Source organism: Lutra lutra, chromosome 18, assembly GCF_902655055.1.
Source record: "Lutra lutra chromosome 18, mLutLut1.2, whole genome shotgun sequence".
Lineage (NCBI taxonomy): Eukaryota > Metazoa > Chordata > Mammalia > Carnivora > Mustelidae > Lutra > Lutra lutra.
The window spans coordinates 36093785-36118680 of NC_062295.1; the positions used below are offsets into that span (position 1 = coordinate 36093785).

Consider the following 24896-nt stretch of genomic DNA (forward strand, 5'->3'; position numbering starts at 1 on the left):
ACAAAAAATGGGATGGGATGTTGGTCTGGGGTCTGGAGTCCTAGCCTAATAAGCTCCTGCTGCTCTGGGTACGGAGTACGTCACAGAGACAAAAGGGCATGATTTCATGTGGGACGTCCTGGTACAGGTAATTCCATCCACTCCGGTGTGTCTGCCTGACAAGCTCACACTTAAGTCAATTACCCACATGGCTTAAAACAAATCAGACTCTTTCTAGGCTGTGTCCTCAGGAACAGACCCGCTATGTGCCCCCTGGGATTGCTCTGATGTTTATTAGACCTATTGTCTTAATGATTTAATTTAGTCACAGATTTCAAAGCCCTATAGCCACAGTTAATGCAGATAGACTTTATAATGAGGTATACCCTGTAAAAATGTATATCACTCTAGAGCATCATTCATTGGTTTTAAGAGACGGGCCCTTCCTGATTCTCCTGACTAGTCCAGTCTCCCCTGGGTTTGCATCTCCGCACACCCACAGCACTGGACTTCCTGTGGAAGGGTTTTCCACACTCACAACCTCCAGAGGTGCGACCGCCACCGACACGCTGGGACTCGGGAGCTGAAGCCCCCGCTCTCCCCTCACCCGTACAGCTTCTCCCGGGTGTGGATTCTGTGGTGGCGGATGAGGTTGGCCTTCTGGGAGAAGGTCTTCCCACACTCGGAGCACTCGTAGGGCTTCTTGCCCATGTGAGTTCGCTTGTGTATGATGAGGCAGGAGTTCTGCGAGAAGGCTTTCCCACACTCGCTGCACTTGTAGGGCTTCTCGCCCGTGTGAGTCCTCTGGTGCAGGATGAGGTGGGACTTCTGGAAGAAGGCTTTCCCACACTCGCCGCAGCCGTAGGGCTTCTCCCCGGTGTGGGTCCGGAAGTGGATGATGAGGCACGACTTGCGCGAGAACGACTTCCCGCACTCTTTGCAGCCGTAGGGCTTCTCCCCGGTGTGGGACCGGTGGTGCTCGATGAGGCGGGACTTGTGGGAGAAGGTCTTGTCGCACTCGGAGCACTTGTACGGCTTCCCTCCTGCAAGGGCTGCGGCAAGCAATGACAGGCTCGTCTTCTGTGATGGCATCGTCCCGCCGCTGCCATCCCCCCCGGGTTTCTCTCTGGGGTGACCTCCCCGGCTAACCCTGCAGCCTAGCCCCTGGGCCCCATGCGCAGGGGGCTGCTCACCCCCGTGCACATCCAGGTGTGTCCTGAGTTCTGATTCATAGAAGAAGCCTTTCCCACAACGCGGGCACCTGTGGGCTCTCTCGGCGCTGCCAGCTCCCCAGTGGGCACTCTGGGCCCGGTCCCCGCGGAGGGCTTTCCGACACTGGTCACACTCATGTGGCCGCCCTCCAGGAGGGGGTGTTTCGAGCTTGGAGTAGAGAAACAGGTTCCCCTGTCCGTCACACTCAAATCGCCTTCTTGCAAGGTAGGCGTTGGGGCTGACGTCTACATTGCATGGTAGCCTCCTTCCACACGAGTCACATGTATGGACCTGCTGTTTTGAAGGAGCAAGGTTTGTGTCCTGACAGACTGTCTTTTCAATTGGGTTACACTCGCGGTGCCCTTTCTTTGTCGGTTCTTGCTTGTCTACGAGCGCAACGTGCCTCAGAAGTTGGTCTTGGTGTTCCTGTGGTTTTCCTACTGGGTGGTCAACCTGCAAAATTTCTTCTAGGGGAAAAAAATAATGACGCAAACTTGTTAATCCTTCAAGGGTCAAGACTCAAAACTAAATGATTTCACAAACACTTAGGAGGAAGATTAACTTTGTGGTTTCACACCTCATTGCCAAGACTCGATCATCACAATCATAAACCTACTACAAACACGTTCTAGTCTCTTGGCTTTTTTTTCTTTTTAAGATTTACTTATCTTAAAGTGAGCCTGAGTGGTAGGGCCAGAGGGAGAGGAAGAGAGAATCCCAAGCAGACGCCGCGCCAAGCACAGCGCCCCACACGGGGCTCGATCTCACAACCCAAGCTGAAATCAAGAGTCAGATGCCTGACCGCTGAGCCACCCAGGCGCCATATCCCTTGGCTTTTGAAAGGAAAAAGTGGGATACTGGAAAGAGGGATTTACTGTGGACAGTAAATATACGTAGCTTTGCTATTAATGAGTTTGACACAGTCAACTGGGAAGGTGAGGACACGCAAGTAAAAGGGAATGAGAGAAAAACTGGAAAGGCAGGGGGCCTGTTGGTGTCCCCATGGCTGTGGCAACCAGGCGGAGGTTCTTAAATGTGGGATTCTGCATCCCGTGCTTGCATCCTCATTTGCTTTTAGCTTCGTTTACATTTTAAACCACAAACTGTACCCGCTAGTTTACCTCTCATACCCAGTCCAAGAGCAGCCAAGGAGATCCTTAGTTTAGAAATGTTGCAGTTCTTTGAGTCCCACCGCCAAACTCCTAATGGACAAAATCAATGCCTACTGACCTTCCGCCCTGCCTACATCATGGTGTCCCAGGTTGGGACCCAGCCAGGGGGTGTTTTTAAAGCTCCCCAGGTGATTCTGGTGTGCATCCCTGATTAATAACAATGTCCCTGAAACAAATGTTTGATAAAAGATCCTGGAAGGAAAAAAGGTCCCAGAAGGAAGAGGGAAGGAAGAGTCAGTGACCACCATGTGTGTCCCACAGAATAAGGACAAATAAGATAAACACTCTTCTCCTCTTGGGATTATACTGGGACAGGGAGTAAGGAATTTATGACCCATTAAGCAAAATGGAGCCATGTTACATAGTTTTGAAAGAAGAGTCATTGAAAGTCACATAAAAGGGAGAAACTAAGTTTCTGAGGCATTTTGCAGTAAAAGAAAAGACAACGAAATAAAAATGAGTGGCAAAAAATAAGTTATTTTAAAATAGGGGCGATCTACAAATCCCTGAAAACATGAGGAAATCTATTTCACAACCATGGGAGAAAGGGTCAGACTGAAGATTCTAGAGAAAAACTGAGCAAGCAAGGTCTCAGATGGGGACAGTAGGGTCAAAATAAAAGAATAAAAATAGAATAGGTCTTTCTCTAAAACCCAGGGAAAGGAGTGTGATCCCGTATCGTCACGTGATGTGTGCAGGTAGCGGGAGTCATTTGGGGTAACTCAAGGTCTTGGGCCAAGACTTCCACAACTGCTTGCAAAGACCCAAGGCTTTTTAAGAAGCCTGAAACCCACCTCAAGTTCAGCTCTGTGACCAACCAGATGTCCACTCACCCCACCCTGCCCTGCAAGCTGGTCCTCTCTCACCTGGAAAGCTCCATCTGAGGATTTCTTCCTCCTCCATCCATGGTTCTTGCCCTTGCTCCAACCTGGAGATCACAGCTGGTTTGGTGACTTGATACCCTGTTAATGAGAAATATCCCTGATTATGAGGATCTATGCCAAGCCACGTGGGCCATCTAAGGAAGCAGAAGTGAGTTCAGGGGGCTCAACAAACACTTCCATCTTGGCTGAAGAATGGGTTTCTAACTTGGGAGGTAAATTCACAAATAATGCGGGCGAGATGAGAGCCAGAGCATTATTGAACTGAAACCCAAGGCCAGACATGCTTAGTCCTTGAGAAGTTTTGCGTAAGTGAGAAAAGAAAGGAGCTCAGATAGAACTGGGAAACATGGAAAGCTCGCCTCACCCACTGAGACCAGGTGGCTATAGTTCTCCAGCATCACATCCCGGTACAGCATCCTCTGTGTGGGGTCCAGCTGCTGCCATTCCTTCCGGGTGAAGCCCACAGCCACGTCTCTGAATGACAACGACCGCTGGAACAACACATTCCTGATTAATCTGGAATGCTTGGCACAGAGCACCATGGCAAAGGTGTAGCAGTGATGGGTGTTAACACTTTTGATGTCAGGTTTCCCCATGTTAAGTGATTTGGGAACTTAACATGCCCCTAACTCTGTACTATATTTTGTGGAAGAGAAGAAAAAGCTCATTAGGAAAGATCTCGCTTCTGGATCTCTATTCATGCATTCATGCATTCATTCATTCAGTGTGTGAGCATCTATAGAAGATTATAGGTTAATGGGATTCTGCTTGGTGCTTGGGGTTGAAAGCTGAACGCAGCATTACTCTTGCTCTGACAGCTTCTGGAGTCTGGTGGAGCGAGATAAACGTTAAGACTTCCATATGGCTATGATGGAAGTATATTAAGGACAGAACAAAGACAGCAGTAAAATGTCTGATGTCAAGTTAAGCTTCACTGGAGGCTGCCTTTGTGGGGAATCATGAAAGATCAACAGCACGTCCTGATGTGCTACCCCTGAAGGGTATTTCCTATCAAGAGTCATGGCATGAGCAAAAGCAAGTCACAAAAACATCTGGCAGGAAATGCAAATACTTGGGAATGTCAATGTAGAATTTGTGTGTGTGTGTGTATGTGTGAGAGAGAGAGAAAAAAAGCAAGCACACGAGCGCATACATCACAAGACAAAGGGTTTTTCTCCTACAAGACAATGGGGACTTCCATCACGGTATTTAAGGAGCGGAGCTACAAGAGATGACGGGATGTAGAAAAAGGTAGGGAATCACTGGGAGAGAATGAGTAAATAAAATTAGGGCACAATTACAATCATGAGATGAGATATTGTCAAAATTAAGGTGGCAACAAGAGGAAAAGAGCAAAAGGATTCTACACATGCAGAACAGGGCTTGGCTCTCTTTTCTCTTCTCCTTCATCTTCTCTCTCTGGATGAATTAAGGACCAAAACAACAAATTATTTTATATTGAATGTGGTAAGACTGTAACCATATGTAAATCATGTTTAACACAAATATGGAAGTTAAAAGACAAAAACATAAGAATAACTATAATCAGATTTACTAATGGAAACACAATATAAAACGAAGTAAAATCTGACATAAGTAACAAAGCCTGAATGTGTGAGGAAGTAAAGTGTAGAGTTGCCATATGTGATTGAAGTTAAGTTGTTATGAGGCTAAAAGAGACTGCTGAAAGTCTAAAATATTCAGTGCAAGCCTCATGGTAATCACACCAAAAAAAAAAAAAAAAAAAAACCTACAATAGATACACAAAAATAAAGAGGAAAAAATCAAAACATATCCCTATAAGATATTCTCAAACCACAATAAAGACAAGAGAGGAAGAGGGGAACAAAGAAACTATAGAACAGAAAACAATGAACAAAGTGGCAATAGTAAGTCCTTACCTACCATTAATCACTTTAAATGTAAATAAACTCAACTCCCCAAATTAAAACACATAGAGTAGCTGAATAGATTAAAAAAAAAAAAAGACCCAAGTATATGCTGTCTGCAAGAGACTCACTTTAGACTTCAGGACACATATTGGGTAAGAGTGAAGGGATGAAGAAAGATGTCCCATGCCACGAAGTAGTAACCAATAGAGAGCTGGTCTGGTTATACTTGTATCAGACAAGATAGCCTTTAAGTCAAATACTGTCACAAGAGACAAAGTCCTTTTATAATTATAAAAGGGTCCATTCAACAGAAAGATATAATAATTTTAAATATATATGCACCCAACATCAAAAGACCTAAATATATAAAGCAAACATTGATAAATCACAAGGGAGAAACAGAAAGCATTACAATACCAGTAAGGGGCTTAACTAGTCCACTCTCAATAATGGGTAGGTCATCTAGACAGAACATCAACAAGAAAACAGGAGACATGAACAACGCTATAGACCAAATAGCTCTAAGAGATATCTACAGAACATTTTACCCAACAGCAACAGAACACTCATTCTTGTCAAGAGCACACAGAATGTTCTCCAGGATGGATCACAGGCTAGATCACAAAACAAGTCTTAAGAAGACCAAAATTGTTCCAAGTATCTTTTCTAATCACAATGAAATGAAATAGAAATCAGTAATAGAAAAGGGGGAAATTCAAAATTATTGGAAATTAAATAACACATTTTTAAACACCACTGGGTCACAGAAGAAATAAAAAAGGAAATTATAAAATATCCTAAGACTGATGAAAACACAACAGACCAAAACTTAAGGGATGCAACAAAAGCAGTGGTAAGAGGGAATTTTGTAGAAATGAACACCTACATTGAAAAAGAGAAAAAAAAATCTCAAATAAACAATCTAAATTTGTACCTCTAGAAAAAGAAGAACTAAGCTCCAAATTGGCAGAAGGAAATAAAGATTAGAGCAGAAATAAATGAAATAGGGAAGAGAAAATAATAGAAACAAAATAAAACTAAGAGTTGGTTTTTTGAAATGATAAACTGACAAAACCTTAGGCTAGCTAAGAAAAAAAAAAAGAGAGAAGACTGGAATAAATAAAATAGGAAATGAAAGAGGAGACATTATAGTTGATGCCAGAGAAATAAAAAGATCCTGAAAAACTATGATACACAATTCTATGCCTATGAACTGGACAACCTAGAAAAAAAACCACAATTCTAAAAAAAAAAAAAATACAACCTATCAATACTGAATCAAGGAGACACGGAAAGCCTGGGCATACCAGAAACACATAAAAAGAATGAAGAAGTAACCAAAACACTCCTAACAAAGAAAAGCCCAGGACTTCATGGGTGAATTCTGCCAAAAATTTAAATAATAATAACAATCCTTCTTAAATTCTGCCCCCCCCAAAAAAAAACAGAAAAAGAGGGAACACTTCCAATTTCCTTCTCCAAGGCCAGCATTACTCTGATATCAAAACTAAAGACCTCACACAAAAAGAAAACTACAGGCCAATAACCCTGATAAGTATAGATGTAAAAACCCTCACCAAAATATCAGCTCATCAAATTCAACAGCCCAGTAAAAGGATCAGACACCATGACCAAGTAGGATTTAATCCCTGGGATGCAAGGATGGTTCAACACATGAAAATCCAATCAAGACACCACATTAAGAGAACAAAGAATAAAGATCACAAAATCCGCTCAACAGCTGCATAAAAAGCATTTCGCAAACTTCAACACCCTTCATGATTAAAAGCTCTCAGCAAACTGAGGAAATAGGAAGAACTCACCTCAACACAATAAAGGCCATTTATGAAAATTCCCGAGCTAATATCACATTCAGTGGTGAAAGCTTTCCATATAAGACCTGCAACAAGGCAAAGAGGCCCGTTCTCACCTCTCCTGTTCAACCCAGTACTAGAAGTCTGGCCAGAGCAATTGAACAAGAAAAAGAAATAAAAGGCATCCAAAGCAGGAAGGAAGAAATGAATGTTTCTGTGCTAGAAGAGGATGTGATCTTATGGAATGTGGGTCTCAAGGAGATACCTGCATTCTCATGCCTCCTGCAGCATCGTTCACAGTAGCTTAGAGATGGAAACTGCCTAAGTGTCCCTCAGCAGATGAACGGACCATGTGGTGTGCACATACTACGGAATATTGGCCATGAGACAGAAGGACATCCCTTCATTTTGGACAACACGGATGAACCTGGAGGACATTATGCAGAACGAAATAGGCCAGACACAGGAGGACAGACACTGCACGATCCTACTTTAATGAGGGCTCTAGAATGGCCAAACTCCTAGAACTAGAGACTAGTGTGGAGGGTACCAGGGGTTGGGAGGGGCAGGGAAACAGGGAGGTGCTGGTCAAGGGTTCAGTGTTTGTTACAAAAGATGAATAAGATCTGAAGATCTACTGTACGGCCAAGGCTCTGTAGTTAACCATCCTGCATTCTATCCTTACTATACTGTGTGTAATGTTCGTCCACGAGGCCTCAGCTCCCTCTTGGGCTAGCAGGCTCCCTTTGCGCCCACCCCGAGCAGGTGGTGCTCCTGGGGACACCCCACTGCTGACCCAGCCTCTTGGTCCTAGACGTGGGTTAAGCTTGGCCAGTCTGAGTTTCTCCCAAAGACCACGCAAACTGGCTCTGTGAGGGGACTTGGTTCCTATTTCTGGCAGAACTCCTGGGGGTGGGGTGTGGGCCATGCCTACTTCCGGCCTCATAGATGATGCTGGTGTATGAGAAGGAAGTCACAGACGCAGAGGCAAGGGGCTGGAAAGTCTCCATGTGACACCTGCGTTCCTCGATGTGATGGTCTCGGAGTCCCAGCTGCACACCTGCTCCTCCCATGGTCTAGGTATTGCCTAGTTCTAGACTAGTTCTAGCTGGGTTTCTGGCTCTTGAAACATGGATTCTGGCCAGCATACTTCCTGTTCACAAGTTCCTGCACCCAGGGTAAAGAGAGGGACCTGTCATGACTAATTCGAGAACACAGACAGGCTGGGAGCAGACAACATCACTGACATCTGAAGATCACAGTGACCCCGTAAGAAAGGGGGGCCAAGAGCAGATGTGTGAGGTCTAAGTCATGAAAAGAGGAACCTCAGAGCCCAGGAGAAAAGGCCAGGAGAGCTCTATCCATCTTCCCTCCACGCTCCTGCCAAAGACTGAAACTGAGCTGTTCACTCTCCATCTGTGTCCAAACTTACTATGAGAAGGAATGTGCAGAACATGGGACTCGTTCCTTCCTCTGCACAATGTGGTGTCTCCCCTAGGTCAGTCTGACATCACAAGGCTGTTTACGCAGAAGTACGAATTTTGATTCCTTAAGCAACCACACTCACGGATTTCCACACTGATGGAAGACCCACTGTTTAGTTGGGGAAAAAGTCGCAGAAGCTTTGCTGGTGCGTCCGCCGCAGTATGGTCATTACAGAGGACCCTGCCTGCTCATGCCATGGCCCATCACGTGAACTCCTCAGTACCGAAAACAGCTTTATTTCCTCTAAGAAGTTGACATACCAGTCCCAACAGACAACACAAGTCATACATTGGATGGAATCCGTCTTTCCCAAGCGCCAGCAATGTCAGACACAAGTTTATAGAGCAGCTCCTAACTCTATCCGCCCGGCCCTGCCCAGGGCCGCCTCCTTCTACTCATTTCCCATCTTCAGTGACCCTGGGTCCTGTTTGCATTGTTTTCACTGGATGCATTTTTAGAAGCACCCCCAAACCCACCCAGTAAAGCAGAGTAGAGTATAAAGAAATGCCACGGGGCACCTGGGAGTGGGCACAGTCCGTTAAGCCTCTAACTCCTCATTCCAGCTCAGGTCATGATCTCAGGGTCATGGGATCGAGCCCCACGTCAGGCTCCCCTCTCAGCAGGGAGTCTGCTTCTCCCTCTCCCTCTGCCCCTCCTCCTGCTTGTGCTCTCACTCTATCAAATAAATAAATCTAAAACAAATAAATAAAAGAAATGCCATACTCACCTGGTACATGGTCCTTCCCTGATGGGCCGGGAAAAGCAGACACCTGTGGAAGCAGAGACGGGGTGGGGAGAGGAGAGCACGTGAGAGGCCAAGCTCGCTGCAGGCACAGTGGGAGGACAGGCTTCCCCCCAAGGACCCCACCACCACACAATGCCCTCGCCTTGGCATGTGATGGGGGACCCCACCTTGTGGGAGTCCACTCTCGACTTTTCTACTTAATCCACATATGTATCTGTGTTTCAGTCATCAGTGTGCCATTTACTAACCCCTCCCCTCGTTCCCCAGAAATTAATTCATAGAAATTTATTCTGAAGAAACAGTCACGAGTTTAGGCAAAGAGTTAGGTGCCAAGATATTTATTACATTTTGTTAAAACTCCGAAATAAAAGAGAAAATAACAACCAATGAAGGAGGATGAGTAAACATACTACCTCCAAAGGGAAATGAACCCGCTATGTAACTTATGAAAATAAAATCATGGAAAACTATTTTAGCGACAGCATACTCATCACTGAAAAAAAAGGTGGCCGGAAACTACTGGCTCCCACACACACAGACGCATGCACACACACATGCTCACGCAGAACAATCTCTGAAATGATGTAAGACAAAAAAGCTAGTGGTTAGCTCTGGGCAGTTGGGTCACGACCACTTTATAAAATACTTTCTTTGTCCTTAGATGAATTTCCTAACTTTTTCTATGACTAACAGGCACTTCGTATATAAACGTTACTTTTAAAACATTTGTTGTCTACTAAGCTTCTAACCCAAAGCTCGTCACCAGGCCTGCCCCTGGCAGTCATTGAGGACCACTCCCAGGAAAATATAAAAATGGGTTCCTGAAGGCCGAGTCCATTAAATGGAGTTCAGCTAGGGCGGGCGGGGGGCAAGGAGCCGTGGCCCTCCAGGCCCTCCCCGGACGTGTGGGGCTCCGTGCGCTCCTCCTCCCGCACCGGCAGTCTGTCCGCTGTCACTCCTCATCACAACCGCCCTGGCTCATCTGTGCTGACTTCTGCCCGGGAAGCAGTCCCGGTCTGGCTCTGCCACTTACCAAATATGGGACAAGATCTGATGGCTTCTCCTGAGCCCTCCTCCTCCTTTCCTCATTTTGCCAGGGAACAGGAACACGAAGGTTCAGGAGCAAATTTACTGTGGCTGGAAGCGTCAACTGGACCCCACACCTATCTCTCTCCTGAACACACACGAGGTTGATCTTACGTATGTTCCTACTCGGGACAGAGACACACGGGAGTTGGGTCCGAGAAGTCTGCAGAGACACTAAAACTCTAGAGTTATAGAAACTCCGTAAAGAATTCTGAGGGTGTTTTGGTTTTAATTAGAGACTACCTACATTTTTAAAAATAAGAGATTAGTCAAGTTGGATACAATTCAAGCATGCCATGCTACGAATCAATTTAAACCATCATACAAGAAACTATCAGACAATGAAATCGCTTCTGGCTAGACCAGTAAGTGGGGGAAAGAAAAAAAAGGAGGATATGTAATCCATAAACACGTGATTCACAGATGGGTATCAGGTAGATGGATGGGATTTTCCCAGGTCCCAGGAGTTTCAGCTAAATTCCCAAACACCCCAAATTCTCCACGGGAGCTGCTAGACCCAACCTGACAGATGCCTCCCTTTGGAGAAGGAATGGCAGAAGGAGAGGTGTCTACTGAAGGTGTACGTGGGGTTTTGCTTCTTTCCCATGCCAAGGGGGGTGGTTACAAGAGAACCAGAGGGAACCTGCAGAAAGTAGGGGGGGTAAAATTGCCCCCACCATGGGCTGGATGTGTGCCCAGGTGCAGAACTCTGGGGCACATGGTGGTTCAGCAGACAAGGGTGGGGGGCGTGCTCTCCGGGGACAGCTTTGTGCATGCAGGAGCCCAGCAGCAAGAGTGAGCCTTGCAACCGAGGAACTCAGAAGTTAGAGGCCAGCAAGGGCCACCATGGTGATCAGGTAAAGAGAGGGGGCAGGACCAGGAGCCCTGTGCCCAGCCTCCACGTGTTGGAACAGGATGTGAGAGTTCCTGGTGGCACCTGGAGGGCGGGAAGGTAGGTGGGCGTGAATTCTACTGCAAGGACACAGAGAAGAAGGACCACTGAGCCAGGAGCTGGGGCTGGGCACCGAGATCTGCCAGACAGCCTGGGCTGGTATCACAAGCTCTGCACCCCGCAAAAGGCCATCAGGTGGCTTCCAGCATGACAGAGGGCAGCCAGCTAGGCAGGTGAAGCTACCAAGAGAACCAAGCAAGGAGACATCTGTGTTATTTTCCCCTTGTCCTGCCCTGCCCCTGGTGAGAAAGTAGCAGTCCGATGAGGAGAACGAAGGGTTAAGGAAGAGCAGAGGCAGAAGTGACCACAGGCCTTCCATCTGGGGAATGAAGACCTGCAGCCCCGCAGCGGGGAGCAGGGGACGCTCAGAACTGGGCGGGAGAGTGAGCTGTGCACTAGACCAACAGCAGCCAGCCAAAGAGAGACTGGTCTTCAACACAACTTCAAGTGACTGAACCACTCTGGGTTACCAGAGAGCTCCTCCTGGCAGGGACGTGTTCTGAGTTGAACTTTGTCCCCCAAGAAGATATGCCGGGGATCCTAGCCTTTGGTGTCTCCGAATGTGACCTAATTTAGAGATAGAGTCCTTGCAGATGATGATGGAGGGTGCCCCAACCCAGTGAGACTGGCATGCTTGTGAAAAGGGAAAACTGGGCGCAGGGAGAACATCAGAGAAGATGAAGGCAGAAATGCCAAGGACTGCTGGCAAGCCCCCAGAAGCAGGGGAGAGGCCCGAAGCAGGTGCCCCAGCACGGCCTCAGAAGGAACCAGCCCCAGCCCAACGTGAGCTGAGACAGATCCTATCCCTGAGCTTCAAGCCGCCCCCATCTGTAGTACTTTGTCCTGGCGCCTCCAGGGAAATGAGGACAGGAATGCAGACCCAAGAGTGTGGGTCCAAAACCCTGGTCAGAGGGGACACTCTCCTCTCTCCCCTGTTTGTGCACATCCCATTTCAGCCTATGGAGTGGGTTTTTGTAAAAACATATAAAGAAAAAAATTCTGCACAAAACACACACAATGTTAACAACAGTGACCTTCGCGTGGTCGGCTCCGTTTTGAAACCGTGGCATTTAACTAATTTTTTTTTTTAAGACAATCGACATATGCTCACTGTTCAATATTTCAATATTTCATAAAAATATATCATCTTACTGGGTGTTCTCTCCATGACCGCCTATCAGAGTCCTTCCCCTGGAGGAGAGGAAATCCGTGGGAGGGTCTGAAGGGGTGGAAGGTGGGAAGGGGCGGGTTTTAGCGATGACCCGAGGCGCACGGGAGGAAGCCGCCGCCTGGCGGATGGGAGCCCTGGGTGCTAGAGCTGGCTCGGCCTCTAGAGAGCTGGGCGGCTCTGAACACCGCTCTCACGCGCATTTTCTTTCGTCTTTAACATGAGAAGGAAAAATGAAATACTCTTAGGTTAAGAAAACAACTTCTATGCCTGGACTATACGAGGAGGGTCTACGTCTCACGAGTGGAGTGCGGGGCAGTGGGGATGGGGGGTGGGGAGGTGGGTGGGGGGGCGCCATCCTCCGAGAGTCGCGGGGATCCCTTCCCTTGTTCCTGTTTCTCATACCCTAAAGCAGGGGATCCCTCTCCGGCTAGCAAACCTTCCCCTAAACCAAATCCTAGATGATCCCCTGATACAATGGCATTCCCCCAAATTCACGGTCGCAAGCAGGTCCTCAGCTGTTTTAGGGACGCTTTCCTGGGGGCTGCCCTGTACTGCGTGGACCTCCAGCTTCAGCCCTAAGCTCTAAGGGGGAGCTCAGAGAGGGTGCCCTGCTTCCAAAGTAGATTGCTGCTCCCCGGGTCACCTTTACAAGAATTAACCTATTGGTGGGGTGCCTGGGGCTTGAGGACTGGCAAAGCTCTGCTCTCCTGCTGAGAACTTACCGTGGGGCGGAGGCTCAGCTCCTGCTTCCAGGCGGTCTGGGGGTAGAAAGGAGCTGGAATATGCAGACTGAGCCACCCGGTCCCAGCCTGATCCTTAGCCTTTGCCAAGACGCTAAGAAGACCTGCAAATAGACAGACAGTGTGGTGAGACTCACGTGAGAACATCGGCAGGACATCTACCTCTGACTCGGGGTGGAGAAATGGAAACACAAGAAGGACCCCACGCCAGCCCATGTGAAGAGCCCAGAGAAACCTCAGTTGACAGCAAGCTACGAACCAGGGGCCCTGGGTCTCAAACCACCGGATGCTGACTTCTGCCGACCCCCATGAGCCTGGAACAGACTGTACCCTGAGCACCCCAGGGAAGAGGCCCACAGTCCCACGCTTTGATTCTGGCCTTGGAAGACCTGAATGGAATGGCAGCCAGTCACGTCGCTCTGGACTGGACAGAGCTGCAAGGTGACAGTGGGTGTTGCTTTAAATCACTGGGTGTGGGGTCATCTGGGACCCAGCCCTCTGCGGGGGGCTCAGGAGAAGGCTTAGGGCTGGGCACGAGACCATAGAGAGACTCCTTGGGTAGCAAAGGTCTGGAGGAGGAGAATGGCTGCCATTGTGGAAAACACAGGGAAGCCCCATCCTTCCAGAAACTTCTGAGGAACAAAGCCTTACACTGCGCCAAGGGAAGGGCAACAAAACCTGTTGCTTCCCGAGCACAAGTGAGACGGCCAGCTCCTGACAGGGAAAAGGGAGGAAAAAAACTCCCCAGTGGGAAGGGAGCAGGCATGTGTCCTAGGCTCCTACTCCAGAGGGAGGGGCAGCAGCCCTGACAAGGTGCCAGCCCCTTGACTCAGGGACGCAGGGCCCCCTACCACCAGCCCAAGCAGCATCGAGGAACAAGCCAAGCATCAGCACGGAGAGAAAGTAACAGCAGGGAACAGTGAGCAGCCCACCCGAGGCATGGAGCGAGGCCACGGCCAGACCGTAACCAGAGCAACGGGAAATGCCAGCCCTGTCCCCTCTTAACCGGTCTTGCAGAGACCAACCTCCAGCCTCCAAGCCCCACGCACAGCAACAGGGGAGCAGAGGTCTCCACTCCCACCCCCCAACAATGCCCCACATTCATTTAAAAAAGAAAAAAAAATTACAAAAAGCAAGAGAGACACCCACTGCAGAGACAAAGCAAGGGCCAGAGGCCAACTTGATCTTGGGTCTGGGCACACGAACACACGGATGGGAGGCATACGTAGCCCAAGCACAGGTGAAACACACAGGGGAAACCAACAAATCCCCTATCATAGTGAAAAGATTCTAGCACGTGTTTTTAGAAATGAAGATTCCGGATACAAAAAATAAATAGCAAGTGTATACAACATTTGATTAACAGTTTAAAAACTTGACCTATGGGATCGGACAGAAGAATGCACTTGATAACAAGAGAATATAAATTCTTTTTAAGCACATCTGGGATAGTTATAAAAACGGACCTAAAAAAGCTAAGAATAAACTTCGACAAATATGTTAAAAATGAATATTGCATAGATGCCACTCTCTAAACCAAAAAGCAATACAACTGGAAAATAATAAGAATGCAGAATTATAACAATGACTGTAAAAATATTACACATCAAAATGGAGACATAGTTACAAAGACACACTTAAAAAAAAAAAAAAGTACAGCCCTAAGACACTTTAACAAAAAATTACAGCCCTAAGATACTCATTAGATAAAAATGGAAAATTAACGACATGCATCGCAGGAGGCCAGCACAGAAAAATGTAAACCCAAAAGCCATAAAAGAAACAAAGTATGAGCAGAGATTTTTTTTTTGAGCAGAGATTTTAAAAAGAGGAAATCAAAGAAATAATAGAATGGCTTAAAAAAAAAAAATCCTGCCACCAATGTATTACCTGAATGCAATCATGGTGAGACATTGAACAAAACTACACTGAGGAACATTCCACAGAACAACTGGCCTGGATTCGTCAAAATTGCTATTCTATTGAAGACAAGGAAAGACTGCGGAACTGTTCCAGAGAAAAGACGACAAAGGGACACTGGAGGGATAAAAGCAGCGCATGGATTGGAGATCTCCTTGAGTCAGAAAGGGTCTCCCTGAGACGACGGGTGCAAATTGTGAGTAAGATCTGTGGACAGCAGTACTGTATCGGTGCTAATTTCCTGGTGTTGATCATTATCCTGTGGCTGCGTGACACAATGGCCTTGGTTTTGGGAAATTCACACGAAGTGTGTACCCACACGCATATGTATGGAGGGGAGAGGAAAAGAAGGAGAACGCAAGTTGTCTATGTATGATTCAATGATGGCCTCTGTGGAGTGGACCCTAGCAGGCTGAGACCAGCAGCTCAAAAGACCAGTAGCACCAAACTCCAATGTTAATGTGCAGTCATATTAAAGACAAGCCAAATAGAAACAGATTTTTAGTCATTTAGAGCCAGCCTGCTTTGCCTACCCCATGCATCTGTAGCCAGAGATAAAATACACTATGTGGCTAGAGAGACCCCAAGAACCTCTGAGCCAGAGATATCCAGGGGTATCCTTGTCCTCCTCCCTTCTGGGAAGGGGACCCCTGGGCCCTAACCTCTGGATGGTCTCATGCTGTGAGGGACCTCGCCCTCACTTGCATGCTTAAATAAAGCTTGTGTGTGCTCCTGGTCACACGGTCGTATCTTTTTCTTTAATCGGCCCTGAAATCCCTCAAGCCCCCTATACAAACGTGGTAAAATGCTCACATTTGAGAAATTCAGATGAAAAGTGTTCAGGAATTCTCTGTACATTCTACCATTGTGACTTTTCTTTACTTCGCAAGCTCTGCCCAAATAAAAAACCGTGAAGAAGAAAATACAATCAATTCTTCGAAAAGATTAAAACTAGTAACATAACTAACTGGTTTATGTTTAGAACTAATAAAATAGACTAAGTTCGAGCACCATTGATCAAAAAAGCAAGAGGAGTCAAAAATCCAATTTTTAAACATGAAAAAAAGACAAATTTCAGATACAGCAGAGATGTCTTTAAGTTACAAGATCACGAAAGACAATGCAATGCCATAAATCGGAAATTAAACTGGACAGTTTCCTAGAAAAATATCAAGTCCTAAAATTGACAAAGCAACAGAAAACTGGAAAAAAAGGAAAAAAACCAACCACCACTAAACATTAAATAAAATGGATCAGTACTTGGAAATAGACCCATCAAGGAAACACCAGCCTCAATCAAAATCTAGTCAAGATTTTTGCAACATGCATAAGCCATAAATGGATTTGTATCTGGAATATATGAAAAAAAATACTAGAAATAAATGAGAAAAAGACACAGCCAGAGAAATACAGGCAAAGGTAATGAACACACAAAACAATATATTGTTCATGACCACATACACATCTAGTAAGTAAATAACATGTAAGAATAAAGCGATCTCAGGGGTTGTTACCCATAGAAGAAGGGAAATGGAATGAGGGGTGATATTAAAATAGCTCCAATGGTACTTATAAGGTGTTAGATCTTTAGAAAATCCAAAGCAAACAAACTTTTCACATCTCCTCCGTCTAAAGGGAGAAAGTTTCCTTTTCTCACTTTGCTGTACTTGGAGATCTTTTCTAAAGGGACTAGCTGAAAACAGTTCAGAAAAGATTATGGGTTGTGATAGAAGAAAACCTCCTTCAAGAAGACCCAAATTCAAGTCACGATGGAAACAACTGATAAGCCTCATCAAGACGCAGAACTATAGTACCGGTTTCACTTCTCCCCCTCCCTGCCCCGGCTCAAGTGGGTCCTGTATCTTGAGCAAAAAAGTCTCAAAGAACGACAGATCCAGCCCCATCTCTGCATCTCCCGGAACCCCCACTGTGGCTCTACCTCTCCTCGTGGAGTGTGGGGAAAGAACCATCTACACTGAACCGTGTCTGCCTCCTGCCTTCTTTGACACTCTGCAATCGGATGCACTCGCGTACCCCCACTTCTCTCACCCTTGCCAGCACTGGCCTGGCTTCCTCCGCTCACTTTTCCTACCCCCTTAGCTCAGTCCACATCAACTCTACTCACTGCTGGTCATATTCACACCAAAAGAGAAATTTCATCACACCACTGCCTTGCCTAAAACACTTCAGGTGCTAATGGAACCCAGTCTGTAGCCGCTAGCCCAGCTTCACATGTCCCCCAAAACCACCTCCAGCCTCCAGCCTCACCACACTGCCCCCAGGCTCTGCCATGGTACAAAATCCAGCAGTACCTGCACGCTTCATGGGGGCCTCTTACCTTTGCATAGACTGTTCCCTACCCCTAATCCTTTTGCCACCTGTCACCCATGGAGACCTTATTTCAAGTCGGATACTCAGTCACGCCTCCCCCAGCAGGAACTGACCTCCTGCCTGGGGGGTCCCTTCATCCAGTAGGGATAACTATCAGAGCACCCACACCTTGGTGGCCCTTATCTCTTCACAGGACGGACACCTCCATATGGTTCTAGCCAAGGATGGGACTCGGTGTTTCCCCAGTGCCTGTCCCAGACACTCAACAAATGTTTGTCGGATGATGACTGCCACCGCAGATCCATGAAGTACCAATCATTTCACATCCTTCCTTCCTTGCCCTCATAGCTCAGAGCCTACCGTTGGCTGCGACGTGGGGTCCGAAGGAGTGACGGGGGGTCGGACAGGAGGGGGTTCCTTCCTCAGCAGTCCCTCCTCAGCCACGGGAGGCCGGGCCACACCAGCGGAGTTCAGGGACCTGGATGGGCAGAGAAGCTCCAGGTCAAGGGATGGAAACAAATCCACTGTCGGGAAAGAGTGACCATTGGGGGTAGAGCTGCCCCCCAGCTCACCAGGGCCACAGCTGTCACTGGGTCCACCGCACCAAACCCCTGCGGACCGTGGGCTCCGACGAGGCTTGGCTGCAGGACGGCAGAAAAGCAGTGAGACCAGCCTGCCCACGGCCCCCGCCCCAAACCAGACAGGAACCCCGACCCTCCCCAGTAGACGTCAGATGGAGCCGCCCACCGGACCCCCCCCCCCACGCCCCGCCACCCGCCACCCAGCACAGCACCCCTCCCAGCGTCCGCCAGCTCAGCAGCCGTGGCTCTGCCACATGTGCCCTCTCTACCGCTCAGGCGGAGGGAATAGCCAGTCCCAGATGCCGCGGGGGCCTCAGGACCAGCCAGGTCCAAGGTGCTGACCACCGCGAGCCCAGCCTGAGGTCCGGAAGTGCGCACACCACTCTCGGAGACCTCCAGACACAGCCGAGGTGCCCCTGGACCAATGAAACTACAATTCCCGGGAGCCTCCGCGGTGAGGTACTTCCGGCCGGCGGTCCACACATTTCCGGCCACGGAGTAGCGGGTGTGGGTGGGCGGGCATGGCACGGTGGCCCCCCGAGTGGTCCCCCGGGATGTGACTGAATGCACCCTCTCTCACATTGTTGCCGGCGGCAGTCGCCCTAGGGTCTTCCCACGAGATCGGATCCGGGGTGTCCCCAGCCCTGTGCCCTGTTGAGGGATGGGTTATGGCTGTCCCCCCTTGGCCCCGTTTGGGCGCCAACCTGGGCTTGTCTGTACACCACCTCCCCAGAAGTCTACTACTACCTGAGGGCCTCCGTGTCGGGCACTTGATTTTGTAGAAACAAACAAAAACCACTCCTATCCTTCAGTCCTCCTGAGAGTCCCGAAATAGGTATCGTTATCCCCATTTCACAGATGAGGAATCAGAGGCAGCCTTTCTCAATATTTTCACTCTGGAGGAACCCTTGAAATAATTCTCAGGTCTCAGGGAACCCTTGCCTAACTACGCTGTCTGCGGCTTATGGTGGAATAAGGCCGTCCTGAGGTTATGCATAGGAGATACTGAATATACAAGTGCACAACAGCCGAACCATGGACCGAGAAGGGACTCTGACCTACCAGCAGCGCAGCCTCCCCAGAAACCAACTCCCTTGTCCGCAGTGAACAACGCTGGGAGCCAGATTGCACATCTCCAGCCACGGTCCTGGAAGCTGAACAATCCCTTATGTAACAGCCCCAAATAATGAGGACTTCATCGATAACTGACAGCTTTCCTAAAGTTCATCCTCGCTTCTAACTCGGGATCAACCAGAGGAAAAAAAATTGATTATACACCACTAACCCATCACACAGGATGCTTCACTGCCAGTGCTAGCCTCCAGCCTTCTCCTGCCATCAGCCTCCAATGAAGGCATATTGGAAGCCTTCCTTTCGTCCCCACTGTAGAACTTTCTCATTCCCCTGCCTGACTTTGCGTTTCTGCCGAAATGCAAGGAAAATTGACTTGACTCCTTTGGTATAGCAAGTTCTGAATAAATAGGTTTTGCCTATTCTCATTTAGTTGGTGTTTATTTTCAGAGATATATTTGTCAAGGTTTTTTTTTTTTCCATACATTCTGTTTATTCTGGCCAGCTACTCTTTTTGTGTGACATTCCCCTCATCATTTGCCATTAAACATTTATTATTCAAAATTCACCGTGTGAAGGTAAAGGAATTTAAAGCTTAAAATGATGCTTTTCGTATGCTTGTAGCACTTGAACTCTTAAGTTATTAAAGCTTAATGCTTTGGGAGATCCTATGTTATAAAATAGTGCCAGTAAATTGTACTGATTTTACAAGGTTGCTGGAATTGCCCATAGAATTTGAACAACCAAGTATGATATTGGTCTAAAAGAGATACTCTTTAGGACATAAAATATGTATTGTGTGTGAGAGAGAGAGGTCAGGGCAATGAATGCTGTCATGTGATTTTTTTAAACAATTAAAATGATATAAATTTAAATTTTAACTACTAATATATTCAAATAGTTTATCAGTGAACTCGTTATGCATTATTGGGTACAGCCTATAAGAGCTTTTAGAATATACTGTTAGATTTAGTTCATGATCTTTTAAAGAAAAAAAAAAAAGTAATCCTACTGTTTTGTTACAAGAAGTTGCCTCTCCTTTTGTTTCTCCTTCCTGTGTCAGGTTTGGGCATCAGGGATTTGAGTCCTTTGCAGATTCAGCAAAGTTTATAGCTTTACAGCTTTTGTTCTAGAGATAGTTACAAGCAGCAAAAATTATCCTGTTAAAAAACATTCAGAAAGATTCATTTGTGAAACTTCTGAGTGTAGAAACTTTTACAGGTTAATTCTCTTGGGGTTTCATGTCTTTTGTTTTGTTCTTTTCTTCCTGTTAAGCTGATTTTGGTAATCTATATTTTTACCAAATTATTCTTCAATTCAGTATTTTTACGATTTTTACCAAGGTTGTTTTTTTTTTTAAATTAGGCCTATTACTTTAAATGTCCACATCTAATTTTTAGAGAATTTTCCCAGAATTGTTATCTCTTTTGTATTGATTAACACAACCAGAGATATATCTTTTTTTTTTTCCTCCAAAGACTAGGCTTTAGATTGGTTTATGAATTCAATTTTTTTCTTTTCTTCTCTGATAAGAGAGAAAATAAAAGTCTTATGATTATCTTCTAATATCAAGATGACAAGGAATTTACTTTAAAATAAATGGGAGCAGGGCGCCTGGGTGGCTCAGTGGGTTAAGCCTCTGCCTTCGGCTTGGGTCATGATCTTGGGGTCCTGGGATTGAGCCCCACATCAGGCTCTCTGCTCAGCAGGGAGCCTGCTTCCCCCCCTCTCTCTGCCTGCCTCTCTGCCTACTTGTGATCTCTGTCAAATAAATAAATAAAATCTTTTTTTTTTTTTTAATTTTTTTTTTGACAGACAGAGATCACAAGAAGGCAGAGTGGCAGGCAGAGAGAGAGAAGGAAGCAGGCTCCCCGCTCAGCAGAGAACCCGATGTGGGGCTTGATCCCAGGACCCTGGGACCATGACCTGAGCCGAAGGTAGAGGCTTTAACCCACTGAGCCACCCAGGCGCCCCAATAAAATCTTTTTAAAAAATAAATAGAAAATAAAATAAATGGGAGCAGGAGTACCTGCGGGGGGTGGGGGGAGGGCTAGTCAGTTCAGCATCTGACTCTTGATTTAGGCTCAGGTCATAATCTCAGAGTCGTGAAATTGAGCCCCACCTGGGGCTCTACAGTGAGCACAGAGTCTGCTGGAGACTCTCTCTCTCCCTTTGCCCCACCCCCTCTCTCTCTTAAATAAATAAATAAAATCTTTTTAAAAATAATAAAATAAGTGGGAGCACTCCATTTAGGAGCATTCCAATGCTAATTACAAAAGGAGAACTAAAAATGGACAGAACCACATTATTTAGGATGTGGATGAAACTGCTGCAAATAGAGATGACAAAACAACAGCACCTTAAAAAAAAATCATGGACGATTTTTTTTTTCTCACACAACCCTTTGGGCAACTCCAAGGGAATCAGAAAACTAAGCTCTTTCTAGATTCCTCCTGTACTCTCCCAAGATAGCCAGCCCCACATCCGTCCCTTACTCGGCAGTAAGAAGGAAAAGGAAGAGCCTAGAATGAGCTTTCTTGTAGGGCACAATCCGAAAGAGGCACAAGTCACTTCTGCACACATCCCATTGGACAGGTCTCCGTCCTATGACCCCTCCTGTCTACGAAGAAGACTGGGAAATGAAGTCTTTATTCCGGGAAGGCAATGTTCCCAGCTAAAAATTGAGGATTTATTACTTTAGGAGCGGAGAACAGATATTGGGAAATAATGAGCAGCCTCTGCCTTTGAAGATCAGAGAGCTTGCAGGAAGTCATGGAGAACGCCAGCCAACCTACCGAGGCAGATTGTGATATTAACCACGAGCCTCCCCCCTACCTCATCGAGTTAGACTGCAGATAGTGCTGCATTTTATTTATTTTCTCCATTTCACCAGAGGACAAAATTTAATCTTCTAGGAATAGGATTGAAAATGATAAGCAGTAATAACTAGCCAGATATGCCGGATAGAGCCGGAGACAAGGGGATCTAACTGCTCTGATTACAGATTCTCGTGTTTTTCAATTTATTTGAAGAGCGTAAGAAATGCATAGTGTAACAAACTGAACAATACAAATAGAGAAAGCTGACACCCCTTGCCCCCGGACTCCCAAATAACAAATGTAAATAGCCTAGTGCCTAGTCTTCCGTATAATTCTCTTGCCTCTATGTAATCATATGAAATCATACAAAGGCCATTCACTTTTAATATAGCCATTAATATGTTTGGGCTTAAATCTCTCATCTTGCTCTTTGGTTTCTGTTTGTCCTATTTGCTTTTTATTCTCCTTTCCGTATTTCCCTGCCATTTTTTAGATTGATTTTTTTTTTTTTTAATGATTCCTGCCTTAGACCATCGGCTGTTAGAAAAGAATACCAGAGGAAGGGCGGCTTATAAACACAGAGAATCATTTCTCACAGATCTGGAGAGGCTGGGAATTTCAAGGTCAAGGTGACAGCAGATTCAGTGTCTGGGGAGGACCTGCTTCCAGGTTTATAGACTCAGACTATAGGTCTTCTTTCTATGTCCTCACGTGGTGGGAAGGGGGATGGAGCTCTCTGGGGCGTCTTTTATAAGGCACAAATTCCACCAATGAGGGCTCTACCCTCCTGACTTCCCAAAGACCTCGCCTCCTAATATAATCACATTGGGAGTTAGGTTTCAACATAGGTATTTGGGCAGTGGGGATGGGGGGTGCACATTCAGTCTGTAGTATAGAGGCCACTCTTAGGCAACAGGCTTGAACAATGAAAACATGAGTAAGGCGTAAGGACCCACAGCGACCCCTGGGCTGAATGCAAACAGTCCCATCAGGAGACCCACCTTGAAATAGTCACAGACCCTAACTCACCAATGGGCCACTCTCGAGGTACCACAAAAGGGCAATTCCGTATGTTCCCATACCTCCTCACTTCCCCCTTAAGTCTAGCCCCCACCACCACGTCCTGGCACACAGCCTCCCCTCTGCTGTCCTGCCCGCTGCTCCCTTGCAGTGAGTTTAATAAACTTCATTCTCCTTTGTTCTGCCTCAGGTGGAATCCTTCCACCACCCGAGCCACCAGCCCCCACCTGATCATTGCCCCCACATGTAACAGTTACACTTTATTTCTTTTGTTGGCTTATTAGCTGTAACTCTTTATTTTTTTAGTGGTTGCTTTCTATTCACAGCATCCATTTTAACTTCTCGTGATCTACCTTCCAGTTATATTACCGGACATCTTACCTAACGCTCTCTGGCACTCTGTCCTGAGAGCACTAACTATCTTGGTCTCCTTGGGCTTCTTAACTCAGGGAGTCTACTGGGCTTCACCCAGGTTACTCTCTTTGTCCCGAGGCTGGGGCAAACACAGAATTTCCCCACTGAGTCTCCGCCCTCACGAAAGACAGTTCACTGCCTGGTGTCCAATGTCTCCCAAATATTTATTTCACATATTTTTGTTACTTTGTTTTTGTTTTTCAGATAGAAGGGTAAATCTGGTTTCTGTTACACTATCTGCACTGGAAACAGAAATTTATCTTCATTTTTGAAACTTTCACTGGATATAGATTGATAGGTCAACGGAGTTTTGTTTTTTTACTGTCAACTCTTTAAAAAAAGTCATCCATTTTCTTCTGACTTGCTGGATTTATTCTTCTGCAAAGAAGTTGCCTTTATTTTTTTTTCCTCTGTGTAATATGTTTGCAGTTCCCTATTAAGAATTTTAGAAAAGGGGACACCTGGGTGGTTCAGTGGGTTAAAGCCTCTGCCTTCAGCTCAGGTCGTGATCCCAGGGTCCTGGGATTGAGCCCCGCATCGGGCTCTCTGCTCTGCTTTAAAAAAAAAAAAAGAATTTTAGAAAAGAAACAGCAAACTAAACTGAAAGAAATTAGGAGGATAATGGTCATAAGACTGGGGAATAAACTGATAAAATTGAAAATAAATGAAAACAATGAGGGTCAAAAATCCAAAAGACCTCATTGTGAGAAACAGAACTATATCACTTTGAAAAGATACAGAGTATCTTCATGATTTTCTGGGTGCCTACCTGGCTCAGTCATCAAGACCAACATCAGTCTTGATGTTGGTGTGTGACTTTTTTTTTTAAGATTTTATTTATTTATTTGTCAGAGAGAGAACATAAGCAGGGATGAGGCAGGTAGAGGGAGAAGCAGGCCCCCTGCTGAGTGAGGAGCTTGCTGCTGGACTCCATCCCAGGACCCAGGGATCATGACCTGAGCCAAAGGCAGACACTTAACCAACTGAGCCACCCAGGCGTCCCTAGTGTGTGACTCTTGATCTCGGGTCATGAGTTCAAGCCTCACATTGGGTGTGGAGATTACTTTAAAACTAAAATAAATTTAAAAAAAATAAAGTATAGAATATCTTCACAATTTTAGAAAGAGGAAGATAAATTCCCTAAGAAAAACACAAGAATCATTAACTAGAAAGGAATAGATTGGTAAGACTGCATCAAGGGTAAGGACACCATAAAGAGGATGAATGAACTAGCCATAGCATAGGAGAGAAGATCTCTGGTATACCTATAACTCACAAAGACTCATATGAAGAATTAAGAATTCCTAAAAATCACTGAGGAGGAAAAAAAAAAAGGAGATGATGCAATGGGAAAAAGAAATGATTAAAAAAACCCAAACAGATATTTTCCAGAAGAGAACACCCAAGTGGGCATTTTGGGATACAAAGAGGTGCTCAACGTTAGTAATGATCAAGGAAAAGCAAAGTACAAACCACCAGGTTGGCAGGGGCAGCACCAAAGATAAGCAAGGTTGTAAAAACCAACGGGGCACTCATTACTGGGGAAGAGTGGCTATGAATACAACTACATGGAGCAACGCTTTGGCCTGCTGCAGTAAAGCTGAGCGT

At 46.3% G+C, this 24896-nt stretch overlaps 1 protein-coding gene across 15 annotated transcripts; it reads right to left on the bottom strand.

The window, feature by feature from the left end:
* Positions 1–328: 328 nt before the first annotated feature.
* Positions 329–18375, bottom strand: LOC125090657 (zinc finger protein 300-like). 15 transcript variants are annotated; one of them, XM_047713524.1, is made up of 9 exons: positions 18307–18375; positions 17956–18024; positions 17744–17861; positions 13115–13236; positions 12374–12602; positions 9166–10443; positions 3612–3738; positions 3230–3325; positions 329–1658 (listed from the first exon to the last, which is right to left on the bottom strand). In XM_047713524.1, the coding sequence occupies exons 6-9, from the start codon at positions 9331–9333 to the stop codon at positions 583–585; spliced, it is 1467 nt and encodes a 488-aa protein (XP_047569480.1). In that variant the 5' UTR covers positions 9334–10443; positions 12374–12602; positions 13115–13236; positions 17744–17861; positions 17956–18024; positions 18307–18375; the 3' UTR covers positions 329–582. The 15 variants fall into 15 exon arrangements, with proteins under 15 accessions (XP_047569480.1, XP_047569477.1, XP_047569475.1 ...); XM_047713521.1 differs by having other exon boundaries at positions 18234–18375; XM_047713519.1 differs by having other exon boundaries at positions 18177–18375.
* Positions 18376–24896: the final 6521 nt, after the last annotated feature.

Coding starts and splice junctions, on each gene's coding strand:
- LOC125090657 (XM_047713524.1), bottom strand. CDS start 9,333: ATGCCAAGGCGAGGGCATTGTGTGGTGGTGGGGTCCTTGGGGGGAAGC. Junction 3,739..9,165: donor AGGGAAGGACCATGTACCAG/GTGAGTATGGCA, acceptor GTGTTGTTCCAG/CGGTCGTTGTCATTCAGAGA. Junction 1,659..3,229: donor CCTCAGATGGAGCTTTCCAG/GTGAGAGAGGAC, acceptor TTTTTCCCCTAG/AAGAAATTTTGCAGGTTGAC.